Source organism: Osmia lignaria, chromosome 10 (assembly GCF_051020975.1).
Source record: "Osmia lignaria lignaria isolate PbOS001 chromosome 10, iyOsmLign1, whole genome shotgun sequence".
Lineage (NCBI taxonomy): Eukaryota > Metazoa > Arthropoda > Insecta > Hymenoptera > Megachilidae > Osmia > Osmia lignaria.
The window spans coordinates 8,082,956-8,108,420 of NC_135041.1; the positions used below are offsets into that span (position 1 = coordinate 8,082,956).

The 25,465-nt window shown below is 37.0% G+C and overlaps 1 protein-coding gene across 5 annotated transcripts in view; it reads right to left on the reverse strand.

Annotated features, from left to right (window-relative positions):
* Positions 1–25,465, reverse strand: part of LOC117611917 (nucleolysin TIAR) — a 355,924-nt gene that overhangs the window by 144,671 nt on the left and 185,788 nt on the right. Inside the window, exon 1 of one of the 5 annotated variants that reach the window (XM_034340407.2) lies at positions 2,657–3,865. The exons of the other annotated variants lie outside the window; for them this stretch is intronic. Coding sequence (XP_034196298.1) covers positions 2,657–2,813 — 157 coding nt within the window. The 5' untranslated portion in view covers positions 2,814–3,865. Of the gene's footprint in view, positions 1–2,656; positions 3,866–25,465 lie in introns of those variants that run through there. 5 annotated transcript variants of the gene reach the window in all.

Here is a 25,465-nt window from a genome sequence, read left to right on the forward strand (position 1 = left end):
ACCTGTTCACGTTCGAACGCTTCGAGTACTTATCCCCGCTATTGCACGCAATACCCCGGATACGTTGGCTGCATTGCGAGCAGAAATTTTTGCTTCTACAAACGCGTTTAAAGGGGATTAGGGTAATACGGTAGTACGGTTTCTGTAATATCGTAAATCGAACGGAGGTGTACTTCTATTTGAAGATAGTCTTTTAATTAACATTTATAATCAGCGGTTAAATAAATAAATTTGATTCTTTTCTGTTTGGAAAAATAAAATACTTATGAAGGATACAAGATATAGGCTCTACATAAAATTTTATGACTATTTATTTTTTTTCTTTACCTTCAGCTACTCTGAAATTTTCTTTGTCAAAATCTGTATACCATGGTTCTGTTATTTTTACTCATAGGAAATGTCTAAATAAGCTCTATTCCTGGAAGTTGATGTCTAAACCTATAGTGTCGCAATAAGATTCTTGATTCCTTTCAATTTCTTCTTTAACTATTTATTGCACGTCACATTGGGTACAAGGTCTAATTCAGCAGTGTAACAATATCTCAGTTATTTTTAGTTTCGAATTACGAGCTGAAAAGCAACGGTGTGCTCGAGACGACACTTAATGGTAACAGTCAATATCTAGAAATTGTTCGTCGGATAGTTTTGCTTATTCAACCTTCAAAATTACATAGGGGGCTAAATACACGGTGGAAAATTAGACGTTGACCTCGTTGCAGGAATTTTCTCGAAACTGATATTTCTCAGCCTACAACGAGCAATTCGTGAATACTGTAACCGGTGATCTTCGATCAAAAACAGCTCGTTCGTATGACATTATCGACGATCCGTGTAATACGACTATCCGTCACATTGAACATACCGATTTTGGAAAATTTACGATCCATAAAAATCACCTTACGACCACTTTTAATCGTCGTCTTTCACGAAAATAACAGAAAACCGAGCCTGCTTGTTGCAAGATTATTACCGGCACAATTTGTAATCAGAACCCCATCGTGATTGCATCGATGAAATTGCTGTTATCGACTTATGGAGGGTGTTCTCGTGAGAAGAAAAAGCGATAAAAATAGGATTTATATAATATTTGATTGAAATTATACTGTTAGACGTAAAATATTATATATTAGATAATAATATTTTCATTTTAAAGCATAATGAGTCACACACAGCAATTTCTAATTTTATATAATTGATTGATTTTTAAGAAAAATTTCAGTCGCGTTTCTTTTTCTGTTAGACTTAGAAAATGCGATACGTTCGTTTTGATACGCAACGATACGTGGCAGAAGATTTCACTGGAATGAAGAAAAGATTCTGGCAGGAATTGTCGTTTCGAGTAGCGGCTACAAAGCCTTGGACTGAGGCCAAAGCTTTTTTCCGGCGGCTTTGTCAGCCAGCCGGCCGAGTTATAAATTTTTAATTGAGCTGTAACGTTTCGTCGGGGCTCTAGGCAAATGTTTATTAGCCGGTAATTACCGGTAGATAATTGGCCAGGCCCGTTTGAGAGAAGGAACGGTCACGAACGCTTAATCGGACGGAGAAAAGTCGACATCCCTAATGGGTAGCAATTAATTCCTGACGATCAAGTTTATTACTTTTGTCTTAGATAAGACCTGGAAGTACGGTGGGTTCGCATAAATATTCGTAAATTCTTAATTAGTAAATGAACGTGCGTGATGTCGTTTAGAAAGAAATTAGATGATTTTACTAATTATCAAAAATATACACTGCATTCATTAAGGTTTAAAGAACGATTTCACCCCCTCAGATTAACATCGCAAACGACTAATATTATATTAGAAAACATTTACAGATATTTAATCCTAATTAAAATTAGGATAAATATTTTCAATATTTTCTAAATAATGGACTCAGCATATTCTTATTTTCTAATCATTGTAGGGTTAATAAGAGTAGAATATGTGTGATAACGCCTAATTATTAACTAATAAGGTAGCAATATTTCTGCGATTCACAGTGTACACCAATTTTTATGCGGGTCACATCCAAATCAACCGGCCTTGCTATTCTCTCTCCCTCACTTCATACCCTACAAGAAGTTAGCACTTCTTTTATGAACGTCGGAATTGGAACACAGAATTGCGGTAGTTTCGCGACAAGAGTATCAGTATAGAATAAAACGGAATAAAAAAATTGCTCGAGTTGTTGCTTTCGTGCAATACTCTAGCCCAGATGGAGGCAACGTATTAAGATAAACAAAGAGGTTTGAAAAAAAAACCAACCAGCTTTATTTGGTTGGTTTTTGCTTAGAAAGAAATTCCATGTGATATCGTAAACGCGAGACCCGTCAGGCGATGAAATTAATTCGACAAACAGACCAAGAATTCAAAGATTCATACCTTTTGCTTCTATAAATGAACACGAATAGGTTCGAAAGCAGTTAGATGAAAATGTTAATCAGCGCACGAGGACACATTGTCAAATATTGTATAACAATTTGATGTATGACCATTAAGCGGTTTAAAAGAGCGCATCCCTTTGCAAGGATTTGAGAGGACGCGACGTATATCGTTCACAGGATTGACAGGAGTAACGGAGCATACTCGACGGCACAATGTACCAGTGAAATTGATCTTAGAGCCAGCTTCGATATGATAGCGGTAAGCCATAAATCTGCAGTATAAAGCGGTACCTGATTTGTTGGCGGCTGCTGCCGTATGGGTGAGCGTAGCTGCTGCGGTCAGCTTAGGCGGTTCTATCTTCTGCGGCATGCTGTGCGCCGGTATAGGTCCTGGATTCGTCATCGTGGTCATCGTGGTGGGCATCATCAAGGTCGACATGGTCAGCATCTTTGCACCGTTACCGTTTTCGCCGTGGCGAACTGTTCCTCCAGGCACGTGATCGAGATAACGACTTAACTGTCGACGGTTCGGTGTCCGCGTCTGATACGACAACGATCACGAGCTACCGTTTGATCAATCGGTGATCTGAGTGTCCCGCGACCGTGGCATCACTTGGTCAGTGTTATTGCGAAACCACTGGCACCTTGTCGACGTGTGTTGCGTACGGGACCGAGTCACTGCATGGTAATTTCTGCGATGTCTGTCAAACGCCACGTCACGAAGATCGCGGTTACTCCTCTCCTTCCCGGCATCACTTTACATCCTCCTCGACATTTGCCCGTTTCGAAAGTTTCTCGCGGCCAGCAGCCCCGTGTTGGCCCGAATATTGTTACGAGTTTAATTTTCGAAACTGAACGTGGAAACCACTAAAGCTCTCTAGGACGCTGTCTCCGGCGATCCTCGACATAGATCCGACACAGATTCCTCGATTTAATATAACGGGCCTACACGTGATCCTTTCTGACTCTAACCCCAACGAACCCACCAACTAAATTTCTTCCTTGCTCACTCACAAATGTTTCGTTTAGCACTCGTTCGAATACGATTCCTATTGGCGCACTTTCACTTCGGAAATATTGTTCCCCTGTTCCCGGCTTGTTCGAGCGTCCACGCAGTGGCGTGCGGAAGCACGCGGTGCTGCGTGTACCACGACGACTGATAACGAGTCGACACTCGACTGATCCGCGACGAGGATACGTCGGACGAAGTCGGACACTGTTTGCTAACACGGCGTGCACGGGCACAGGTGTTTGTATTGTGGATAGAGAGAAAGAGAGAGAAAGAGAGAGAGAGAATGTGTAACTGAGATCTTGTGCGAGAGAATGAGACAGAGAGAAAGAGAGAGTGTGAGAGAGGGAGTTGACAGGAACGACAACGACGACGACGACAACGACAACGACGACGACGACGACGGCAACGTTGACGACGATTAGAACGACGGCGACGACGTTTCTCTACGCTCTCCACGCTGTGCGCGTTACGTCACGTCCGGCCGAGCGTAGAGTCGGAACTCGTCTGGCGGGGAGAGCGCGAAGGGACGCCTGCCTTTGCCTGCCTGCCAGCCTGCCAGCCCTGGACACCCGCCGTCGCGACGCCCAGAGGCGCCGGCGTTCCCGAGCGTTCGCGGAATCGCACGAGTTAAGACGCGAGCCAGCAGTCGCTCGCTAACCGCCAAGCTGAAAGGGTTGCTCGATACGCCGGCTTATGAACCATTCAGCTTCGTTCTTTCTTTCGAATTACTCGCTATATCTTTTCTCCTTTATCTCTTTTTTCTTATTTATTTAATTGTTCAATATATATGCTTAATAAATATCATATTTTACCATGTTTTACTTGTTTATCTTCCTGCTTTTCCCTTTCATTATTTTTTTAGGATTTACAATTTTTTTTATTATTTGTTATTATTGATTAACATGTTGGGAGTTACTTTAAAATTTATATTAATATGATTATATTCATTGAAACTTTGATTTACATTAATCAAAACAATATTTATTCAACTTTGCTTAACACTTTTCAAAATAATGAAAACCAATTAAACTAATGACTGTATTCCTTCTTTGTTTACTTTTAACTTTCATTTAGCAAACCTTTCACATTAAGTAAAGAAAATTTCTCCATTTAATGCTGCTTAAAATTTATAAACGATTTAGAAAATTCTATTACTTTTCAATAAATCATTTGCAAATCAGTGTTTAAATATTTCCTATCAATTTCTATTTGTAAAGCTGGATCAATATGGCTAATAAAATATCATAGATACCGTACTCTTAGCTTTCATCTAATATAAGAAAGAAAACTCTACTATAATAATTAATGTTGCTGAAAATTTGCAAATGATTTTGAAACAGGTTTACCTCTTGGAGCTTTTAATGTTTCCCAGTTGTTTGTACGTAGTACAGCAAGGGTAAAACAATTAGCACGTGCTAGCAAAGTAGACGTACATTTAGAGGACGATCGATGTATCTGTAAAGGAAACTTTCAGTCTACGAGGCACGTTTTGACTTCGAAGGAAGGGTGTTCGTTTAGTGCCATCTGCTGTGCAAATACTTCGCATTATGTCCTGGAAATATTCACTTCACTTGGGATGCCCTACAGATGTTTGAACTTTTGGCGATTGACAGTGCTATTTCCACGTCTGCTGGTTATCGATTACTACTTCGAAAGGATTTCGCTGAAGATGTATATATGCCATTGGCAATTTGTTTACTTCCATAGAAATGAATCCACCATTCGCGTAACTTATTCTTTTTCAAAGTGATATTCACCATTGAAAAAATATTTCTAAGCATAATCACATAAATAAAATCTTGGAAGAATAAAGAGTTATTAGTCTCTAACGAAATTAAATAAAGTAAAATGCAAATCACTGAAAGAGCGATGTTCATTATTCAATGTTCCCCTTAATGCCGAGATTAATTTTTTATTGAAAATTCAAATTCCAATGAATTTTATAGTCATACTTCAACGTCAAGAATTTTCATAATTCGCCGAGTTTTTCAGAAGGAAAGGACACCTGGAGCTCAACATACTTTCTTCGAAAGTAATTATGCACCGAGCGTCTCATAAACCATAAACGGTCTAAAAAGTTTGCCGTATAAAACGATAGAACCACCGAAAAATTTTATCCCCACCCATGACGGTAAGATGGCAACGTGTATTTTGCAAATCTGTACTGAAATCTTCCCGGTGGTTTCTCGAGCAATCTGCCCTTAAGGACACGGGAATCCCCCCTTTTCACAATAACTGTAGCTGGTACGCCTTTTGTGCGGAAAAGATCCTATCGTTGAATCTTCAATATTCTTCAGGAACTTTCAACCGAAGAAGGTATTGTTACTGGAATAAATTTACCTACAAAGAGAAAATCCAAGTAGACCCGAAGCAAATGTTTTTGCTTGCAATTCGATGTCAAGAAGCTTCGTCTTATCTTTCATCGCGTTTATTTAAAAAGCAGCGGTATACTTATTTGCATGAAAATCCCCGTACAACAGATACACCAGCAAATTGACTCAAAGAAGATTCAGTGTTTAACTCAGTGTTTTTCAACATCTTATGAAATTGATATTCACATTTTTCACATTTTTAACAAAGAATTCATTTTTGGAAGAAGATTATCAGTTGGATGGTAGATGCTGGATCATCCAAGACAATATTATACAAGTTTATATTGTATAATAAATTGCAATCATGCCACTTGAATCGCTGAAACTTTTTGATTCTAAAGATTGTTTTAATAAAGATTATAGTAATAAAAAGGCACATGGGACGATGAAGATAGATTTACAATGGACCAAAAAAGGATTGCCAAACCTTGCTTTCTTGCAATTATTTTTTCTTTTAATGAAAAAGTTAATTAAAAGTTTGAACTAGATTACTAATTGAAAAGAAAAGCAAATAAAAATGGAATATATTAATATTTTGCCTAAAGTAGTTCAGACAACATACACATTATTCAAGAAAAATAAAAAATAATTATTTTAAATCATTATAATTTATAGATCATCTGGATTTTACATTTTATCAGTAGCATATACATATGATTTCCTATGTCGTGATGTATAATACATCGTATTTTCAAAGAGAATGGTAACAAGACACAGTAGAACAAGCCAATACTTTCGTGATCCACTGTGGCGAAGGAGAGCGCTACGTCTGACCCAATACCGTCCGTAACTACTTATCCATTAAGTGGCGCCGCACTTTGGTCGTAGATCGAACTAGAGTGATTGCAATGCTACTCTCCGTTCGAATACCGAAAGGATTTCATCGCTGTTTTCGGTAACATTGATGCAGGGCAAGGAAGGGAGCAACTAGAATACGTTTTCTCAGGGATTCTTCTAGCTTTTCTATATTTTAAATTTCTTACTTGTTTCTGTCAAAACTTATTAAGTTTCTTTGCACATTCTTACTGAACATACTGTTTCAAATTTCTAAAAAATTATCCGGTTATTATTAGTCATTTTACTAATTGCAAATAATTTTTTGTTGCTAAGGTCTAAAATACGAAAATAAAATTTCAGTTGAACAATAAAAAAATTAAATGATTATATTTAAATCCAAGAGTTTGAACACTAAACGAAACAAAATTGTATCCTGTAAAGCGTGAGTTTATTCTAAGCCTGGAGGGCAACGAATTTACGTATAATTAATCGCCTAAATTTTACTGTACGCCTCACACAGTACGTTTTTTACCTCACTATGCCAGGTAAAATCCGCTTACTGAATAACGTTTCCAAAAAGAATCGCCAACGTTACCGGAGGTCTGAGAAGTAAAAATGTTCCCGGCTATCATTACTTAGCGTGATTTACAAAACTACTCGGCACGAATGTTGGATCCGACGATGTGAAACGAGAACCAACGGAAAGCTTGAATGTACGATTTGTTTAAAAAATAGATTACCAGCGGTAGCATCGAAAGGGGTTCCTATATGAGTGATACAGCTCTTTTTTCAAATAAAAGAGAGGCTTTAGATCGAACTCCCAAAGGTCTTTGCTATCAATGTTTCTCGTCAATAAAAATGTACGTTTAATGGTTTGTTAAGGTTTCAAAAGGTTTGCAATCATTCAAAAATAATTACATAGCGTTTGTAGAATAAATTAAACGTTTAAGGATAATTAAACAAAACACATTTTGGGAGAGTTTCATAGTGACCGGTTTCTAGTAATTATCTTCCTTGAATTGGAGGTATTTTAATTAAATGAATAGCACTCTGTTGTGATATCTGTATGGTAAGTTTGTTTTGTAATTTCATCTTTTGTATTCAATTTTTGCTATTAACATTTAGTGGACTGGAAATCTATAACCTCTTGGATAGTTTCTGCTAACTTAATATATAACTTAAAATTATAATTTGATTTTAAATTCTATAAATCTTGATAACTATTTTCTGATTAAAATTTTGCATTAAAAAATGTTTTATTATTTATGTTTTTAATCCTATTTAAACTAATTTACATCCACTGCACAATTTTATATATTCATCTATATTTCAGATGTTTCAACCACCTGTTGAATAAGAATCACCTTATGTAAAAGTTCAGGTGATATATTAAAAAAGAAAAAGTTTAGTTTAATTTATAGACAACGAGTTTTTAATGTAGACGGATTAAAGGTATATGTTTTTTATAGAATAAAAGAAAGCTTAAAGATGGATAAATTTGTCAAATACCACTGAGCACTATAATCAACATAAAATTTCAGTAGTATAGACCCATATAAGTCAGACAAGTATTGATAACTGTAAGTAAGAATCATCGCTACGAATCTCGAAGTAACCACAGCCGTGTTGCACCGTTATGAATCTTTAATTGAACAGCATCATAATGAAATTCCAGAATGTGGCATGATCATTTTGATCCTGTGCCTTATTCTGATATTCAGAGAAGACGACTAACGTCGGGAAGCGTCTTAGTGGCTTGCGGAAGAGCTCTGGCTCATGTTCAAACTCATAAATAATTCCGTTTGTGATCGTGGGCGTAGCAGTTGTCGACTCGACGGAAGCACGAGGATAAACCGAGATGCGGAACGTGCACGTGGTGACGTGTACACCGACCACCATGGAATCTACCATGAGGTATTGGCAACGACCTGACAATCCAACCGCTCTTGACGTTCGTCGGGGCACGCTTTTTCGACATTTCCTTTTTTTTTCTCTGCGACCACCCTCCTCCCCTTTCACCCTTTTCTTCTGCAACCGTCGATACGTTGCCACGTAACGCATATTGTCCGGCACTTTGTAGTCGAAAAAGTTTGTAAAATGATCAGGGAACATGACTTGCTTTGAACGTAAAATTTTTGGCAATCATGTGCTTACTGAAACTGACAGATATTTTGAACGCGTCGAACATGGAATTTGAATTCTCTTTTATTTTGAATTACAGCAAGCTTTAAATGAAAGACAAAAGCTTTTAATTTTGTTTTTTCAGTATCGTTACATATAATTCTTCAATTCTTTTTTTCTAGATGGAAAATATAATTCTAGAATAGAACAAAATTTTTAAAATATAACAGTAGGTATTTATTCTATTGCTTATCACCCAGCAACAGTAAAGATAAATCCAAAAATTTCCATCCTTCCTGCCTAAAAAATATTAATACCCGAGAAACAATCAGGTAAAATGAACCTGAAAACCATCATTTACAAACGTCATTGCCGGTGAGTCAATAAAGCATTTCATAAATAAACGAAAAATAATCAGAAAGGAATGAAAAAAAAAAGCGAATCGATAAACATGGTGCTTTCGTAGCCGTCCAGCATAAATACGAGACCACGTTACACGGATGGTCAAGTTTTTCTCATGAAATTGTAAATCAACGGGGAGGATATCATAATTAATTTTCAATTCGTTCGAATTTACAACCAGCGATGGAATCAACGCGTTCACGCGACAATAGCAATATTTAATACCGTGTCCTGAAGAAATATCTTCGTGCCTGCCACTTTTTCGTTACAGCTAATTGAATTATACATTCATGGACGGATGCTGCACGGCAGACGCGAGAATAATGAAAGCGATGTAGCCTCCTCCAAACAAAGAGGAGAAAAAAAAGAAACGAAACTAAGAGTTGGAGGTTGGGGGAAATTCACTTGATTATAGGGAAAACAACAAAAGTTTTCTCTGAAGGATACCGATACAAGCAGGATGTACCATTATATCAGATAAGATTCCTCATTATCCAACTAAAATCTCGAATAATGAGGGATACGACAACCAAAGCCATGTTAGAAGGAAAACCATCCCCTTACTCTTCGAATTTCAACTCCTACAGTGGAGGGTAAAAGCAAGGAAAGAAGTTTTCAAAAACCTTTGCTGGAGAAAAGACAATCACATTTTGAACGATTTTTATTTTTCCCTATGTTAGTTTAAATTCTTTCGCAAATTGGCTGTTTTACGGGAAATATCCCGGAGATGGGACTGCGAAAGGAAGGGATGGGCTGGAAGAGAATCGTACGACGACGAGCGAGGAAGAAGGAAGACAATATAGAAGTAGATAGAAAGACGAAAGATGAGCCTCGGGCGATTCGCTCAACATTGCTATGTTACGGTAATTGTAGCTAATTAGAGCTTCAACTCCCTTTCGTTTCTCTTCTCTCAGTCCTAGACACCGCAAGACTTCCGTCCTTTTCAAAACGATAGAACGTTTCATCCATCCAGGATTATCTATTCCTTCTCTTTTATCAACTTGGATGATGCGTCAAAGTATTACGACATTTTGATTCAGAAACTGTAGGGGGATTTTATTGCCAATGTGAATTCTTATTTTTAAATTGTGGATTTGGATTCCTACGATTTTTGAAAAATTTACTTAATCGCTTGCCAGTCAATATATTTTTTTTGTATGTGCAAAATGAAGGATGTTCATTTTTCAATGTCAAGATTATATATTGATGCATTAATTAAAGAGCTGGTGTAATATTGCAAATATTTAGTAAACCTGACAGAAATTTTGTAATTTATTCAACTTTATAAAGATTTGAATGTAAAGCGAGTATCAAGATTGAGCACTGTTGAAAACAAAGCTGTTATCTCACGCTGCTGGAGACAAATGTACCTGCTTTAGAATTATTCTTACAAAACTTCACACGCATTCAAAAAATTGAAACTAGAACTTGTACAAATGTATTATGTTTTTAAAGTCACATGAATATTCTATTACTTCAAACGATCAACCATTTACATATTCATAGTTTGTACATATAAGACCTACATTTTCCACGTTTCTTCATTTACCAATTTACATACTTCCATACACATCTCGAAAACATTTAATGATTTTAATAATAACGAAGTAGGTATAAACACTATTACTCAATAATCACACTATAATTATATTTAATGTATATTCTATACTAATTAATTCTAATGAAATTATTGTATCTAAATAATAACTGAAAAATTTACTACCGAAGTCATGAATAACAAATGTCAACAAAGTATGGAATTTTAATACAAAAGTCCATCTACCAAAGTCACGAACACGTCATAGCAGGCTTCAAAGTGTTAATTACAACCTACATTCGAATACCTTTAAGTCGAGCGAAATCCCATTTGTACACGTCAAAGCAGCCATTGATATTTACAATGGTTGAATGGAGTCGGATAGTGAACCATCGACCAATTATATATAGTAGCCAGATGCTATGTCCATTAGCGTGCTCCTTTAACGAGTTACCCACCTCGAACCAGGATATTGTCTCCCAGAGTTTCACCGTCGTTACCACGCTCGCTTAGGTTTGATCGATGACTCCTCCATCGAGCTGATAGGCGACATCGGCTGCAACCCCACCGCGTGTACTTGCCTATAGGAAGTTCATGCCTCTATCGCGTATACACACGTATGTCAAGAGCAAGACTAACGGGGACAGCTTGTCCGCGTGACTATACAAGCCTGCAATGACATGTAGAAGAATTTATAGCTGTTCGGTTCACCTAAACATCCTTCAAAAACTTTCTTAATGACTTGCCTCTATGACGAACTACTATGTAGTACATTTACCCACTTTCGACTGCGAGTTTGATTGCCAGATTTAGGACACTCGTGGAATTAATCATACCATTAAATGCAAGGAAATTTTTAAATATAAATAAATTCTCCCATTTTTATACGCTTTTGTTAAATGGTTTACTGAATAATTTTTCAAAACAAGAAACTTCAAATTAATTTTTCCAAAAAATATATTTCTCTTTTTGGAAACGGACAATATATAGACAGTTTTTATTTTCATCGTTTTGTAAATTGATATTTTTTAAATAACACGGAATCACTGGACCAGATAAACAATTGTTCGATCGTTTCGCTGGCGACCAATTTGTAAATTTGTATGTTTCAAAAAGGGTCAGAAGCCAATGCGATTCGAAAAATTGAACCATTATTTTTTTAACAACAGATTTCAATTTACGTTGTTCCTGGAGGCTGAAAGATTTCATGAAAATCTGACGGAAAGCACGCGAATTCAGTTTCGTGTTTTCGCTGGTATCCGTGACGAGTTTATGGTCGTGTAAATTTTTCGCGATTTTTTTTTTTGGAACGAGGGTCGTTCTGAAAGAAAAAAAGATAGATACGTATCCTTTTGTCACCGCACGTAACCGCGTACCTCGAAATGCAAACAGAATTCACAAAATAATTAACAATTTTTCTACGTAAACACAGGTCACATGTTTCTTCATTTTAACGTTACCATTAATTTAATGGAAAACACCTTTTCGTGATAAACAAAATTATATGCACGCGAAACGAGCAGAAAATATTTTTAAACCATTTCGCTGTGGTAGAAGGCTTTTTTAAAAATTGTTTAATTAAAGGCTGGGAATTGGATTGTATCAAAGGGTCTAAAATTTGACAAAAAATTATATGAAATTTTTAGCACTTCTGAATTGATTTTCTGTTGGACGAAATAACGAAATGAAAAATATATTACTGAGTTATGAATGCTTGGATTTAATTTTTCCACCTAAAAATTTATTCGTTACTAACAGAAGGACCCTCAAAGCCGTAAATGTTTATCAAACCGTTAGAAGAGAAGAAAAGTTCCAGAAAAAGGGTAAGATATAGTTGTTCATCTTCAAAGTAGCTACGATAACTTGGTTCATGTGCGTGCAAGTTTCGTAGTTTCTTACAAAAGATCAAAACTGACGCACGATCCCATTTGCATACTACATAAACAGGAGTTGCAGCATTTAATAATCATAACTCACGGTTTACTTCACTTAGAATCGTACGTGATTTACCATAGATGCGGTGTATACAAAAATCTGTTCTACTTTGTTGTTTAGTCAATACTATACTTTTATGTGAACTCTTATTTTGTTTATTCTTCAATAAATTCGAAAAATAGAACATTTCATATTCATTTTTGCAAATAAAGAATTGAACTGGAAGAAGTTAGAAGCTATCTATTTTCGACGATTAATCAGAAAGATTAATATTATAATTGAATAATTTTAATTTAACAAGTGTCCTCCTTGAATCCTTAAATTTGTTCCTGGTATATTGTTTTAATTTCCCCAAACCCTGACCAATTCCCATCAACAGAAACAACGTGGACCTCATTTATGGATAGAAGCACGATTTAATGAATCCCTGCCAGACCTGACGAAGTGCTTGATACTCGAAATACATTAGTCCGTTCTATGAACTCCAGATCGCAGAATATCGAAAACATTTCAAATCACGAATCAGTTATTGCATATTAAATGATTTTGAAACACAGAAAGCTTGAAACGAAGCATCACTCACACAGCCCCAATTTAAAGCTTAAAGTTTGAAAGCTTAAAATTACTACGTAAATCCTTTGTTAATAATAAACATAGCCCATCATAGAGATTCGAAAAATTAATATTGTCTTTAGTAGATTTAACAGCTTCGTTTATCCTATTATCATTATAGCAGGTAGAGTGTAATTTTTAAGCGGAAACGCGTGCACACGCTTTCCTGTTCGCAGTGGTAGCCAGTTAGGAAGCAGTCAATAATTCACGCATTACTCTTGGTTATTATGCTAGTGTGGTCTACCGTACTCGTGCGGTCGCCAATTCGGCTTTACGTTTGCTTTGCCAACCATTATGCGGATCGGTTAGATATCAGCCCGAACCCTTGATGTACTAATTTGTAACCGCTCGTTGCTCCCGATAGAAACTCTATCAAATTATTTATGAGAAGTTGCGCGCCCGATCCAACCTTCCACAACGTTTCTCCCTCTTCTCCTTTGCCTTTTGTTCGAACACTTGCCACGAACGTGTATCCCACTTTGAACTCAATCTAGGAAACAGAGAAAGGGGTCGAGCCGGAGTATCGTTGCGTGTACATCTTCCCGAATTGTTACGCGTATATATCTGCATGATAATGGGGGTAGCTCTTGGCTGCGATCACATCTTTGGGCGCCTCGGTAATTTCCAAGCCTGCAACACCGGCCGAGATGAAACATTAGAGGCAGGAGTTTCCTATGGAAGTAGCAGGCTAGATTGCTTTTGGCGAACCATCTTGATTTCCTCGATGGTTTCTTCGAGCCTGGCCACCCAACAGCCCAGAGCTTCGCCTCGACCCACACCGAAATGACGTCGCTTTTATTGGCCTACGCGAAACGAGGCTTGATTTAATGTTATTGGTTTATTAGCGTAGCAATAGGATGGTTAATCGGTTAATTAACGACGCGTGACGACGATCTATTCAGTCTCCTACGATATCGTTCGTTTGTGCCGCATTAACGTTTATCTGATATATACGATCCGAATCGCAGAGTTATTTCCGATCGGGTAGATATAATAATTCACATTTTTATATCTTACGATCGCGTAAATTTGCTTTTTCCGATCTTTCAGTTAGTTGATTTAAGGGAATTGGGAATTTCAAATTGTTCTGAAATTATTTATATATATCGACGGATAATTGTACCCCAAAGTACAATGAAATATGATTAATTATTAGAATTAGTATTTGTATAAGATCGATAATAAATATTTCATTTGTATCGATCAGTATTCGGAATAGATGGTACAACAAGAAATTAAATGTCTAACTATCATTATTTGTCAGTCAGTGACAGTGAAAACGGATGAAGAGGAAGAGTAGAAGAAGGAAGAATATATCTTTTCCGCATTGAAACTGTAACTTTCGACTGTTTGTCTTGTGCTAATTAACTGAACATGAAATATTTCCCGAGGACGCCTGGGGACTTTCGTGTCGCACAGAAGAAAAGAAGCAGAATGCCGAGCGGAATACTATAACTGGATATTTTTCTTCCTTTACCTCGGCCGTATCTTCAAACGTTGCACCGAGCTCCGCATAATCTGCCTGCAGACAGTATTACTTTCTTCAATGCACAAGAACTCTAATACATTTCATAGTAAATCGAGGATTAATTTAAAGGCTTCTCCTTCTGCGATTGAAAAAGAAATTTATCTGAATATAAAAATACCATAAATATCATTTTTGAGAAAATGATTATTACATTACAATTTTCCGCTATTTTCTGTCCCTGAATTCTTGTGTAATTTTTCAATTCGTGAACGTTCTTCAACATCTTCAGAAACGTAACAACTTACAAGAGGAACTAAATATCCCAGTTGGAAAGATGGAAACCGAGTGCAATTTCCTCTCGGTAATAATCAAAACAATAGAACGTTTTTAAAAAAAGAAAAAATACCTTCAACCATCTAAGAATTGATTTTACAGAATAAATAGAATGGAAACCATGAAGAGAAAGAAAGCTGTTTGAAAAGTACGTGCGTAAAGTAGGAGAATGAATTTTCTTTTAAAACGTCTCTTTCATCATAAATGTTATTAATCACCGGAGGGCCTTTCGTCTTGACGATGTTCAACATTTAAGTGTCGAAGTTTTTTCCACTTTCTTTGCGAGTTTTTCCACCCGTTTCTTCCTCCCCGTTTGACCCTAGACCTGGCTGACGTCACCGACCATCCCCTCGCCCTGCTCAGCTTTAGCCGAGCTGAGTTCCGTTCAAAACGTTTGTCTTAACGAAGTTAGACTTCCGTGCTGGAGCGAAGTTTTCCGGTTCGTGCCGCACGATTTGCAACGAGAGTTTCGCCAAGTCTCTGGAAATATATATATCTGCCATACCTGGCCCGATGTATAACCAGCCCTCCTCCAGTCACTTTGGTAAGAATGATCGTGCCAGGGGAATTCTTAAGATTTACTCCGGCTGCATCTCGTTCGATGCTTCTAATTAAGTCAGCAATCGTGATAATAACAATTATCCTCGTGTGCACCAACTTTAAGCTCGTCGGTGATTAGCTCCGTTTCGCGATCTACTTGCTCTACCCCCCGCCCTGTTCATGGGTAATCAGGTCACGCATTACTTCACGAGTCTAACTAATAGCGGGGAAACTTGTTTCTGACACAAGTGAAATTCATTTCACGAGAGAGGAAAGATAATGTTTGTTGATGTACAATTTCGTTTTATTTTGAAAGAGTTCGCTGGAATATTAGGTTACCGGTGTGCTGGAGTATTTCAAACTCTAATACATTTCAAGTAATTTGTAATATCATCATTTCTTCAGTGAAATTTTTAAAGGATTAAAGAAAATGAGAAGAATAAATATTAACCGACCCAGTTTGTCCACGAACGGTTAAAAATAATAATTAAACGCTGCAATTTTTTAATGAAAAATTTTCATTGTACGATGAAAGAAATGTAGGAAATGAAAAAGAACCTTAAATTGTCACCGTTTCAGCGGTTCGTTGTTCGAGGGTTAAAGATAGAAAGAGCAGCTTAATATTTCTGTTCTATAGCTTATTTTTGTCCCGTGTCAGTATAATCGCCCGTGGAAATCGTACATTCACCCGTTTTCCCTGGTTTCTCTCAGAGATGAAAGAAAGCACCGAGACAAAGCAGAGAGAAACTGGCAATTTCGAGGTAGCGTTACGCAATTTACTGCCTTTTCTCCCTAGAAAAGTTCCAACTAAATAAGAGAGAGCCAAGGTCTTATTAGGCGATGATGGGGGCGATGTTATGCCGTTCCAACGTGCACCCTCCCTCTCTCTTTCTTTCACGGAAACAACACGCTCCCTTGAGTTAACGGAACAGAGACGCTGGAGAACACCGGTGGATGGAGGCAGTTTGTCAACTCCGGGCTTGTTTCTAGCCTCACTGAACCTAATTAAAGTGCTGCACTTTTCTTTCATTAACGTCCCTGGGTTACCCTACCACCCCGTCTTAAATTCAACATTCGCTTCTCTGCTTAAAATTACTACAAATGATCCGTACGATTCCTTGCTCTTTCTCTCCTTGAACCGTAACAACAAATTACGTGAATTACATTAAGAAAAAATTTCCTAACTTTGTTTTTACAAAGGTAGCATCGAAACATCGATCAATACAAAGCAGAACAGCGGATGCTTAATTAATTCATACGCAACCAGTTCCGTAACTGTAGCGGCTAGCAATAAATCGGCCATTGCCAGGGAAAACGAATCGTCCAGGAAAAGCTACCACGCGATCCGATTCTCTTTCAATTAATTCACTCCAACTCCCGGTGGAATTTAATCACAGGAAATCGATCGAAACATCCGGGATTTTTTTTTTCCCCCGAAGCAACGTAACCCTTCCTCCAGCGTCCATCACGGTTAAATCCACGACGAAGAGCTACGTTTACAATATCCCTTCGGTCCTAGCCCCAAGAGGGACACGGAATAACGTTGTAAACGTACGACATAGATACGTGTACCCCCTTTCTGATACCGGCAGCCTCGTCCGGAAGTCACTTCGATACGGTTCACTCGTCCGTACGTTCCGCAGAGAAGTTTCCGGCTCTCCGGTGAATTAACAACAACGCGGTCCGCTCTACTTGAACAGTCGTGTAATCTCCTCGTATAGGCTGTCCCGTTCCATAAACGTGTGCCAGAGCATTGTCGGTTGCACACGAATGCCTGGCTACCCAGTGGTTACGGTAATGAAATTGCTACGCTATCCCTCCCCTACAGCTGATATTATTCCGCTTCCAACTGGAATACCGACCATTGCGTAGGTTGGTTTAGGGACCGGCCCGAGTGATATTTCGAGAAGTTTCCTCCAGCTATTCGCGAGCTAGGCTACCATTAAGCACGTATATTGTCTCGGCTAGAACTGGAGGATCTCGTGCGCGAAAGATACCCCATACAGGTTTTATAGGTTCATCCCTATTCGTCTGTGTCCATCTAGTACATACACTCAACTTGAGTAATTATTTTCAAGTCCAAGGCTACCTTGTTTCGACCTACGTTTCATGACTTTCATGAATGTTTTATGAAGCTTTAGGTACTTTCGATTCAATTGATGGAATTGATGGACTGATGTGTTGTGGACCTTGCCCATTGGACATATAGTGATTCCATTGGAAATGTGAGGGGTTAGTAGGAATTTGGGGCATGGTTAATTAAAATTAGAGCCCGTATTCTACACGAGGACCTGACATGTGAACTTGATATACTTTGATATTTATCTTTACTTTATACTCATATTTATCTAATATTTAGTCTGGTTCATAATAAAATATGGAAAACGAGTGGTGTAACAATGAGCCCAGAAGTACTGTACAAGATGTTAAATACGAGATTGCGAGGTATAAATTACGGTGAAAGTTGTAAATGAATCATTTTGTAGGAAAGTGTGGGAGCAACCGAAGGTACATATTACCGTGCAGTGAGCATTCCTGTTTCCGTACTTGTCCAGTCAATATTTACACAGAAAACGCTGAGCAATGAATTCGTGCAGTCTCTGTGAAATGACATTTTATGTCATGTTTACGTTTTCATTATTTATTTTAGACGCTACCAGCTATCCTTCGTATAGTGCTACTGTACGTAATACAAGGAACGCAGTCTGTTTCAACAACGCTGAAGAAGCAAGATGTTTTTAAGGGATCAGTATCCGAAGAAAAACATTGAAACGTGAAGTTAATATTACTTAGAAATTCTTGTGATTTTTGTTACTACTTTCACCGCTTCAAATATTCATTGTTATATTTGCACTGGAACTATGTTTGCGATTTTAAAACATTATTATTTCATTAAAAATTAAAATAATTTAATAGTTCTATTCATTGATTAATGAAAAAACTAAATTAGTACACAATAATAATAATTATATTTTTAATATCTAATGTAGCATTTCTTAATTTATAAGAAAGAAAATTACTCGAAGCAAATAAAATTTCTAGTGATTTTATATTATCTATTTCAAACTATAACGCTTTGAATAAAACGAAAGCATTTTCACTTTAAATTATGCTCCTCTGAGAATATTTCAGAGTACAAAATGTAAAGGACCCAAAGTGTACGTATATTTCGATTAAAACATAAAGAATGTAAAAACTGGATCAAAAGGTAAAAGAGAATCACGTAAGTAATAACGTATAAGGAGTTTAAGTGGAGGGATTAAAGCAGAATAGCTCGAAAGTTAGCACTGAAGGAAAAATTAGAAACTCTGTCGAGTAGCTCTCACCACTTTTCAAGAACAATTCATGTTCCTGTTATGAAATATACCCCTGTAATTTGCTCTTTCGAAAAAGAGGATCTAGATGATACCAAGAGCCCTTTTGCAAAAGTATGTTAATCCCTTTGCTCGAATAAAGTACTCTCGAACGAATTAACATCGAACTTACTGAAACTTTCACCAAGATTCAACGTTATTTCTAATTTCCATTTCGTGTTCCAGGTAAAACCGGTGCAAACATGTAGCTAAATAAATTCATTGCTTATTCTAATGATCAAGATTATATTCGAAGGATAAACTTTATTACTTTTACGTCATATAATTTCTTCCTAATTATAAAAAACAAAAGGTGATACTTTAAAAAATATTATGCAAATTGTTTACAAAAAATGTAGTAAATTATTTATTAAAATTGTTTCGATATTCTGGGCAGAGCTTTACTTTATGCCTTAGGGTAGTTATTTTACAGTTTTCTAATAAATAATAAATTAATAGTGTCACCCGTGTCAAACTCCGTCCTATTTAATAAGACAGGGTTACAGAACCTTTGTTCGTAAGATTCTCCACATGTTTTATTCAGCGATTGACCCTTTCCGACCTCAAACTTTGGGAAACTTAAGCGATAATAAAAAATTCAATCGACCCTGCCTCTGAAATTCTCTTTAATTAACCTGGTTACTTTGTCCTCTTCAGTTTTCAGTTTGATCATTCATCTTTCCATTTACCGCTATCAGTATAGATAATGGCACTCAGAATTCTCTTTTTTTTTCTATTAGGAACCGTTTGATTAATAGAGGGTATATTTTCTGGAAATACCACTTCAAATTTTCCAATTAACCTCCTCTATTTCATGAAAATCCATTTTTCACGATTCTTGCGAATTGTGAATTCTTTTCACAAATCTATTTTTTTTTCCTGTTACTTTTCATTCAGTTTCTGGGTATTCTGTAATATTATTTTTGTTATGATCAATGAAACCTATCAGTTGAGTACGTGTGAACTCCCAGAATCATTTTAAGAAAATTGATGATGCTTATGTATCTTTTAAATAATGCAATACGGAATACAAATTGTTTCTTAAAATAATGTCAGGCACGTTCGAAGCATTTCATTTTACGTTACCAAAGAGCCCCTGTTGTCTATCAATCACAGCAAATATCGTTTTACCAATTCTATGATACCCAATATTTCCGACGAAATGATTTCTTTATCTTTTGCGTTATTCTGGTACAGAAGGAGCACATAAATATTATGGTAAAGTTTTGAGAATCTATTTTATACATACAAGGTTTTATTAATAAGACTTAGATAAATTATTCCGAAGGTGTTTAAACGGAATTGCTTTCTCAGATTCTAGTTCAACTTTCCATAGGAGTCGATGTTTCGATTAGCCTTCCTAGAAGAGCCGATTAATCCGCCACTTGTGCCGCAAGAACAATAGTCTCTGGTATTCAAGATTGGATAACCACGAGAGGATCATTATCATGCAAGATCTGAAAGTAACGGAAGGAAGTGAGAGCCACTGGTTGTCTCTGCAGCAGTTCAATTACAGTTACCCCGTTAACGACCGTGCCAGAGGGCCGATAATGTCCCGATACGGGTCAGGGGTTAGCCCGTGTTTCCTTTATGCTAACGAATGCTTGTATACCACACAGACAATCATATATCGACTAGCGAAGATAGCGGAGAAATTAGCTGAAAACGGCGAGTTTCGGTGATTATTGCGACGGTCAATCTTGACCCCCCTCCGCCCCCATAGTTATTCGAACAGTATCAGCCTCTTTGGCGTGAAAGCGCACACCAATTTCCGATGGTTAACCGAAATCGCGGGTAATTTACAAGGGACGTTTGCGTTCGATGGAAAGTCGATGGAAAGGATTTTCGACTAATGTTCGATTTGCAATTCTTGAATGGCTATTTTCGTAATTTGCTTTTGCTCCAACAATTATAATGCGAGATACAAAATTAGATATCGACAAATTATAATTATCATTTGGTACCATAGATAGAAATAAGATTAGTTTGAAGAATACTTATTTTAATTACTCATTGCTGCTTCGAAATTACTCAAAAAATATTTATTAAAATTACTACAAATTACTTGGAAAATTATTAAACAACTTTGTACCAAAAGAATACCATTCCTTTTTATTATAAATAAAATTTCATACTTTAAAAACTAATACACTTGTGCGAGAGAAAGATATCAGTAAAGAATTTAAAAGAAGGAAAAGGCAGGCTGTAAATCAAATAGAGATGAAGTACAATCGTGACATTGCCTGAAGAATGCTAACGGAATAACCATAATCATAAAGAATACGTGAAGTGCTTTCTATATAAGGGTAAATCCCCTTGGTTTCTTAATGGTAAACCTCATTTTGTATGTGTACTCCGAGCAGGGTTATCTCATGGGAGCTTTACAATTTATATTAATGAAGTCAACACGTGAACAAACAGGGACCAGTGTACTCGATATCATTTTCCTAAGAAGCGTGTTGATAGATGTGCATGGTACACTATCTTTTTAATATTTTTTAAATTGTCACTAATACCCTTGTGACTGTAATAAAATTGAGTATATTTTATTCTGAAGAAAATATTTGAGATAAACAAAAAATTAGTAGTAAAAATATAATAGAACGAAATATTTTTCTATCATGATCTACAATATTAATAATATTAGATTGAAATATTAATACAAGGAATAATGAATTACCTGAAATTACCATGAAGTCAAAATAACGTGTTCCTATTTAATCCGCAAAATTACAAAGCAATTAACCAAAGTTTCAAATGGAAGCATAGAGAACGGAGAGTGGTAAAGGTAATTCCATGGCTTTCCTTACGTTAATTTCCCTACAAATGAACGGAAAACCGCGTATAAAGACAAGATCGTTCCATTCCGATTAAGTGAAACAGAACAGGCACGAATAAGGATCCTTGCGATTTCTGAAATCGGACGTACGACGAGAAGAAACAAAGAGAAGAGACGAGCGGTAAAACGATGAGAAAATCTATGGGAACAGAAGAGAGAAGACCCATGGTATTACGATATTGTGCCAGCTCGGTGCTTCGCTACTTCGTATAACTATTAACGTGATAATATCTCGGCACGGAGAGGCGCAGAATGTCCAATTAGGTGTGAAAAGGGTGAAAATGAGCGAATGGATCGAGGGCGAGTGGGAAAAGAAAAAGAAAGAGAAATAGTACAAGTAAAAGAAAGGAAAGTGTGACAATGAAAGAAGGAGAACGGTGGATTTGAATAGGTGCAGTCTGTTTCACAAATTAGAAAGAAAGAGGAAGAGGGGTAATTTAAATATATTAGATTTTCAGATTTCCAAAATTCCCAAATTTCAAAATGCCAATATTCCAAAATTGCCAAATGATAAAATTCCCAAATTTCAAGATGCCAATATTCCAATATTCCAAAACCCCAAAGTTATGAAACTCCAAAATTAAAAAATTTGTAAAGCACGTGGCCCACCCTTGAAAAAAATCCTAGTTACGTTCACGACCCCAAGGTACAATTGCTCGAATTTAAAAATAGCAAATACCGATCTGCTCGTTTCAAATATAGCATTTTAGAGGAGAGATAAATTTCCAGGGAAGTAACATAGGTACATGCTTGTGAGATAGACTGTAAGTGGTCACCGTATGAGTAAACGGTGGTGAGGGTAAGTGGTACAGAAAAGGGTGTAGATAGATGCAGTAGGCGAAAGGGAGCAATAGAGGTAACTACTCGGAAAAGGTGGAAAGAGATGGATAGAGAAAGGAGGGAAGAAAGAGCAGGCTAGGCAACGTGGTTTTGCGCAATGCGCCCGCTACCGTTGCAGCAGGGTTTATTTCTGATCTCTGCGTAAGTTTCTCTCTGTTTGGGAGCCATCGTGTGACGGAGTGTTGGAGCTTGCAATTTTTTTACCCACGGCATTGATCATATCTTTATCTAGTATGCAAAGAGAAACTTGAGGCATCTTTCTTGCCAGGCATTGATCTCACTAAGGAATGGATCGTTTGTGCAGAAATGGAAGGCGTCTAATTACTTTAAATTCTTTAATTTAGTAATTAATGCTTATATCATGATTAACATCGCGAGGAATTTACTTAAGCAACAGAACCAGGCCACAAAGAAAATAAAAATTACAATAAAATACTTGACTTTGTTTCAGAGTTATAATTGTTCCTATATTTCAATATTTTCCATTAGTAAAGTAGACTAGTTGAACTGATTTTTATCAATTTAAGTATATTTTGTAGGCACGCTTTGAAACGTTACGTTACAGTAATTCGTGTGAACACGAACAAGTTGAGACTTAATTAAAGCAGCAATTAGTTTAGAACTTTTTTCATTTTCTCCAATTGTTACGTGACATAGTTATTGCAGTAAAAGGAATGTGTTAATAGAAATTACTAAACGTACAATGGCAACCCCAAAACTAAATCAATTTCACAAAATAATTAATTGTAAATTGTAAATTGTACCAGAAAAAGGTCTGAAGCTTAATTATTAGGCAAGTTAACAGATATAAATAATAGATATGAAATCTTTCAAAGGTATTAAATATCATCTTCCATATTTCCACTGTTTCTTGCCATTCAATTCATGACTTCGGCAGATATTATTTTATTTACTCTCGTTACTCTACACCACTCTAAAATATCAGCTATAATACGACCTTCCTTCAAGTGTATCATCGTGTATGTTTCTGCTCTGGAAATTCTAAACCACTCGGAAGATGAGGAGTTCCATTCGATCGATTGCCACTGATACGTACTGAACGGTCTCAAAAACGAAACGAACATGAATGTAGTCTGGTGCTAACAGCAAAGAAATAGAGGTCAAAGTGAACAAGTGTCAAATTTAATCTTGCTGATAAGTCAAGAAACAGTTGATATAATAAAAATTTAATAGCATCTTTGTTAAAAGAATTTTCTAATTACAAAATTTTAATATAAATAATATTATTTTCTTAATTATTTATCGTCGAAGCTCGTTGCAATTAGTCGTGTAAATATATTGTTAATAAATTTACCAAGTTAGTGTAGAGCGTGAAATATAAAAGCTTCACGATATTTTTATAAGTCCCGTGGAAATGTTTTTCCTGGACGAAAGTCTATCAAATGCAATCCCGACGCTTTAAACAAAAGTTATATGGGGACAAAAGGAAACAACTCGGACGGGGTGTAGAGAGGGTAAAGCGAAATGGAAAAGTCACTTTTCCGCATTATCTGTTGACAATTCATTATTGGACCCAATACGGCCGTTCTCGAATTCCAATAGCGGAAACTTTTCCACCGCGTAGCCACCCTGTCCGTACCTATTCTATCACAAGCAAGCAAACAAACAAACAAACAACCGACCACGATACAACCTTCACTCGCACTTATACGAATCCTCGAAACAAACCCGTTGCCGAAGGGAACAGTCCTCTGTTTGTTTGGAAAATAAGAACGCGTCGTTGAAACTTGTATATCCCGATTCGCAATGTCCCAATACTCAACCCTTTACCTCCCATTTCTTTCCCATTGTACAGTGAGTACCATACTATAAAATTTTAATATTTTTTTTTTATTTTCAGCTTCTTTGCAAAAAAGAGTGTTGTAAGAAAGTTTAAGAAACCCCTTGTCTCGTATAAAATTTTTTTCCTTTCCTCATTTCATGGTATTTTCATTCGTTCCTTGTTATTTTCTTGACAATATCTTAGCGATATTCTTCGAGTCATATTCTGGAGGGCTGCAGCATCGACGACTGGAGCACCCTTTGCGACCTTAATACTTTCAATTCCCTTTATCTTTCCCCCGTGTCTGTTTTCAGCTTCTTTCTTCGTGTCTTCTCTTCCAGTTCTGTTCACCAATATCATCGAGTACCCTATCTTCCGGTGCCAATTCCTATCTCGATTACACACCTGTACTACCCAGCCACATTGGTATTCCACGTCTCTAGCATATCGTCTCACCTTCCTATCCGCAGTTGGTTTTTCGACTACCTCTTCTTTGCCAATCGATCCTTCCTTTCCCTTTTCGAATAATTTATTCGAGAAAAGGAACGGTTAATAATTCAAAGCCACCCTGTTCGTCGTACCGGAGTGTCAGGGGTAGGAGAAGTTTTTGGGACAAGGGATAACGGTTGCAGGAGCGTTCATGTGAACAGACTGGGTCAAATATACCCCGGGGAAAAATAATACCGTCAGAGTGTTCTAGTATACAACGTAGAAACACGCAGCAATTAAATTTTTCTAGGGGTAATATTCGATGATATTCTTTAAGCGTTTATATTTCCAAACAGAAAAAAATGATGGTTAAAAATAAAATGTACGTACGACGAATGGTACGAAAATAAATGTTCTGTCTAATTCAAGTCACCCCTAAAACTGTCCCAATGGTATCCGGAAATTCGATTTCAGCGTAGCGTGTATCACACGGAATTTCCGGAGGATTTCTCGGTGTCCCGCGGCGTAAGAACGAAAATAAATAGTGTACAGAGAAACAAAAAGGAGAAGCGGGATGACCGAGTGACGACAGGGTGGTCTGTTGAAAACGCAGCCGCGCATAATTCAGCGGTTTAATCGCGAATACAGCCACGGCACGCGTAATGAAAACGCCACGAAAAACAAGCTAACAGTGCCAGCAACATCAGTACCGTGTTACTGCTTGCTGGAACACAAACCAATGATATT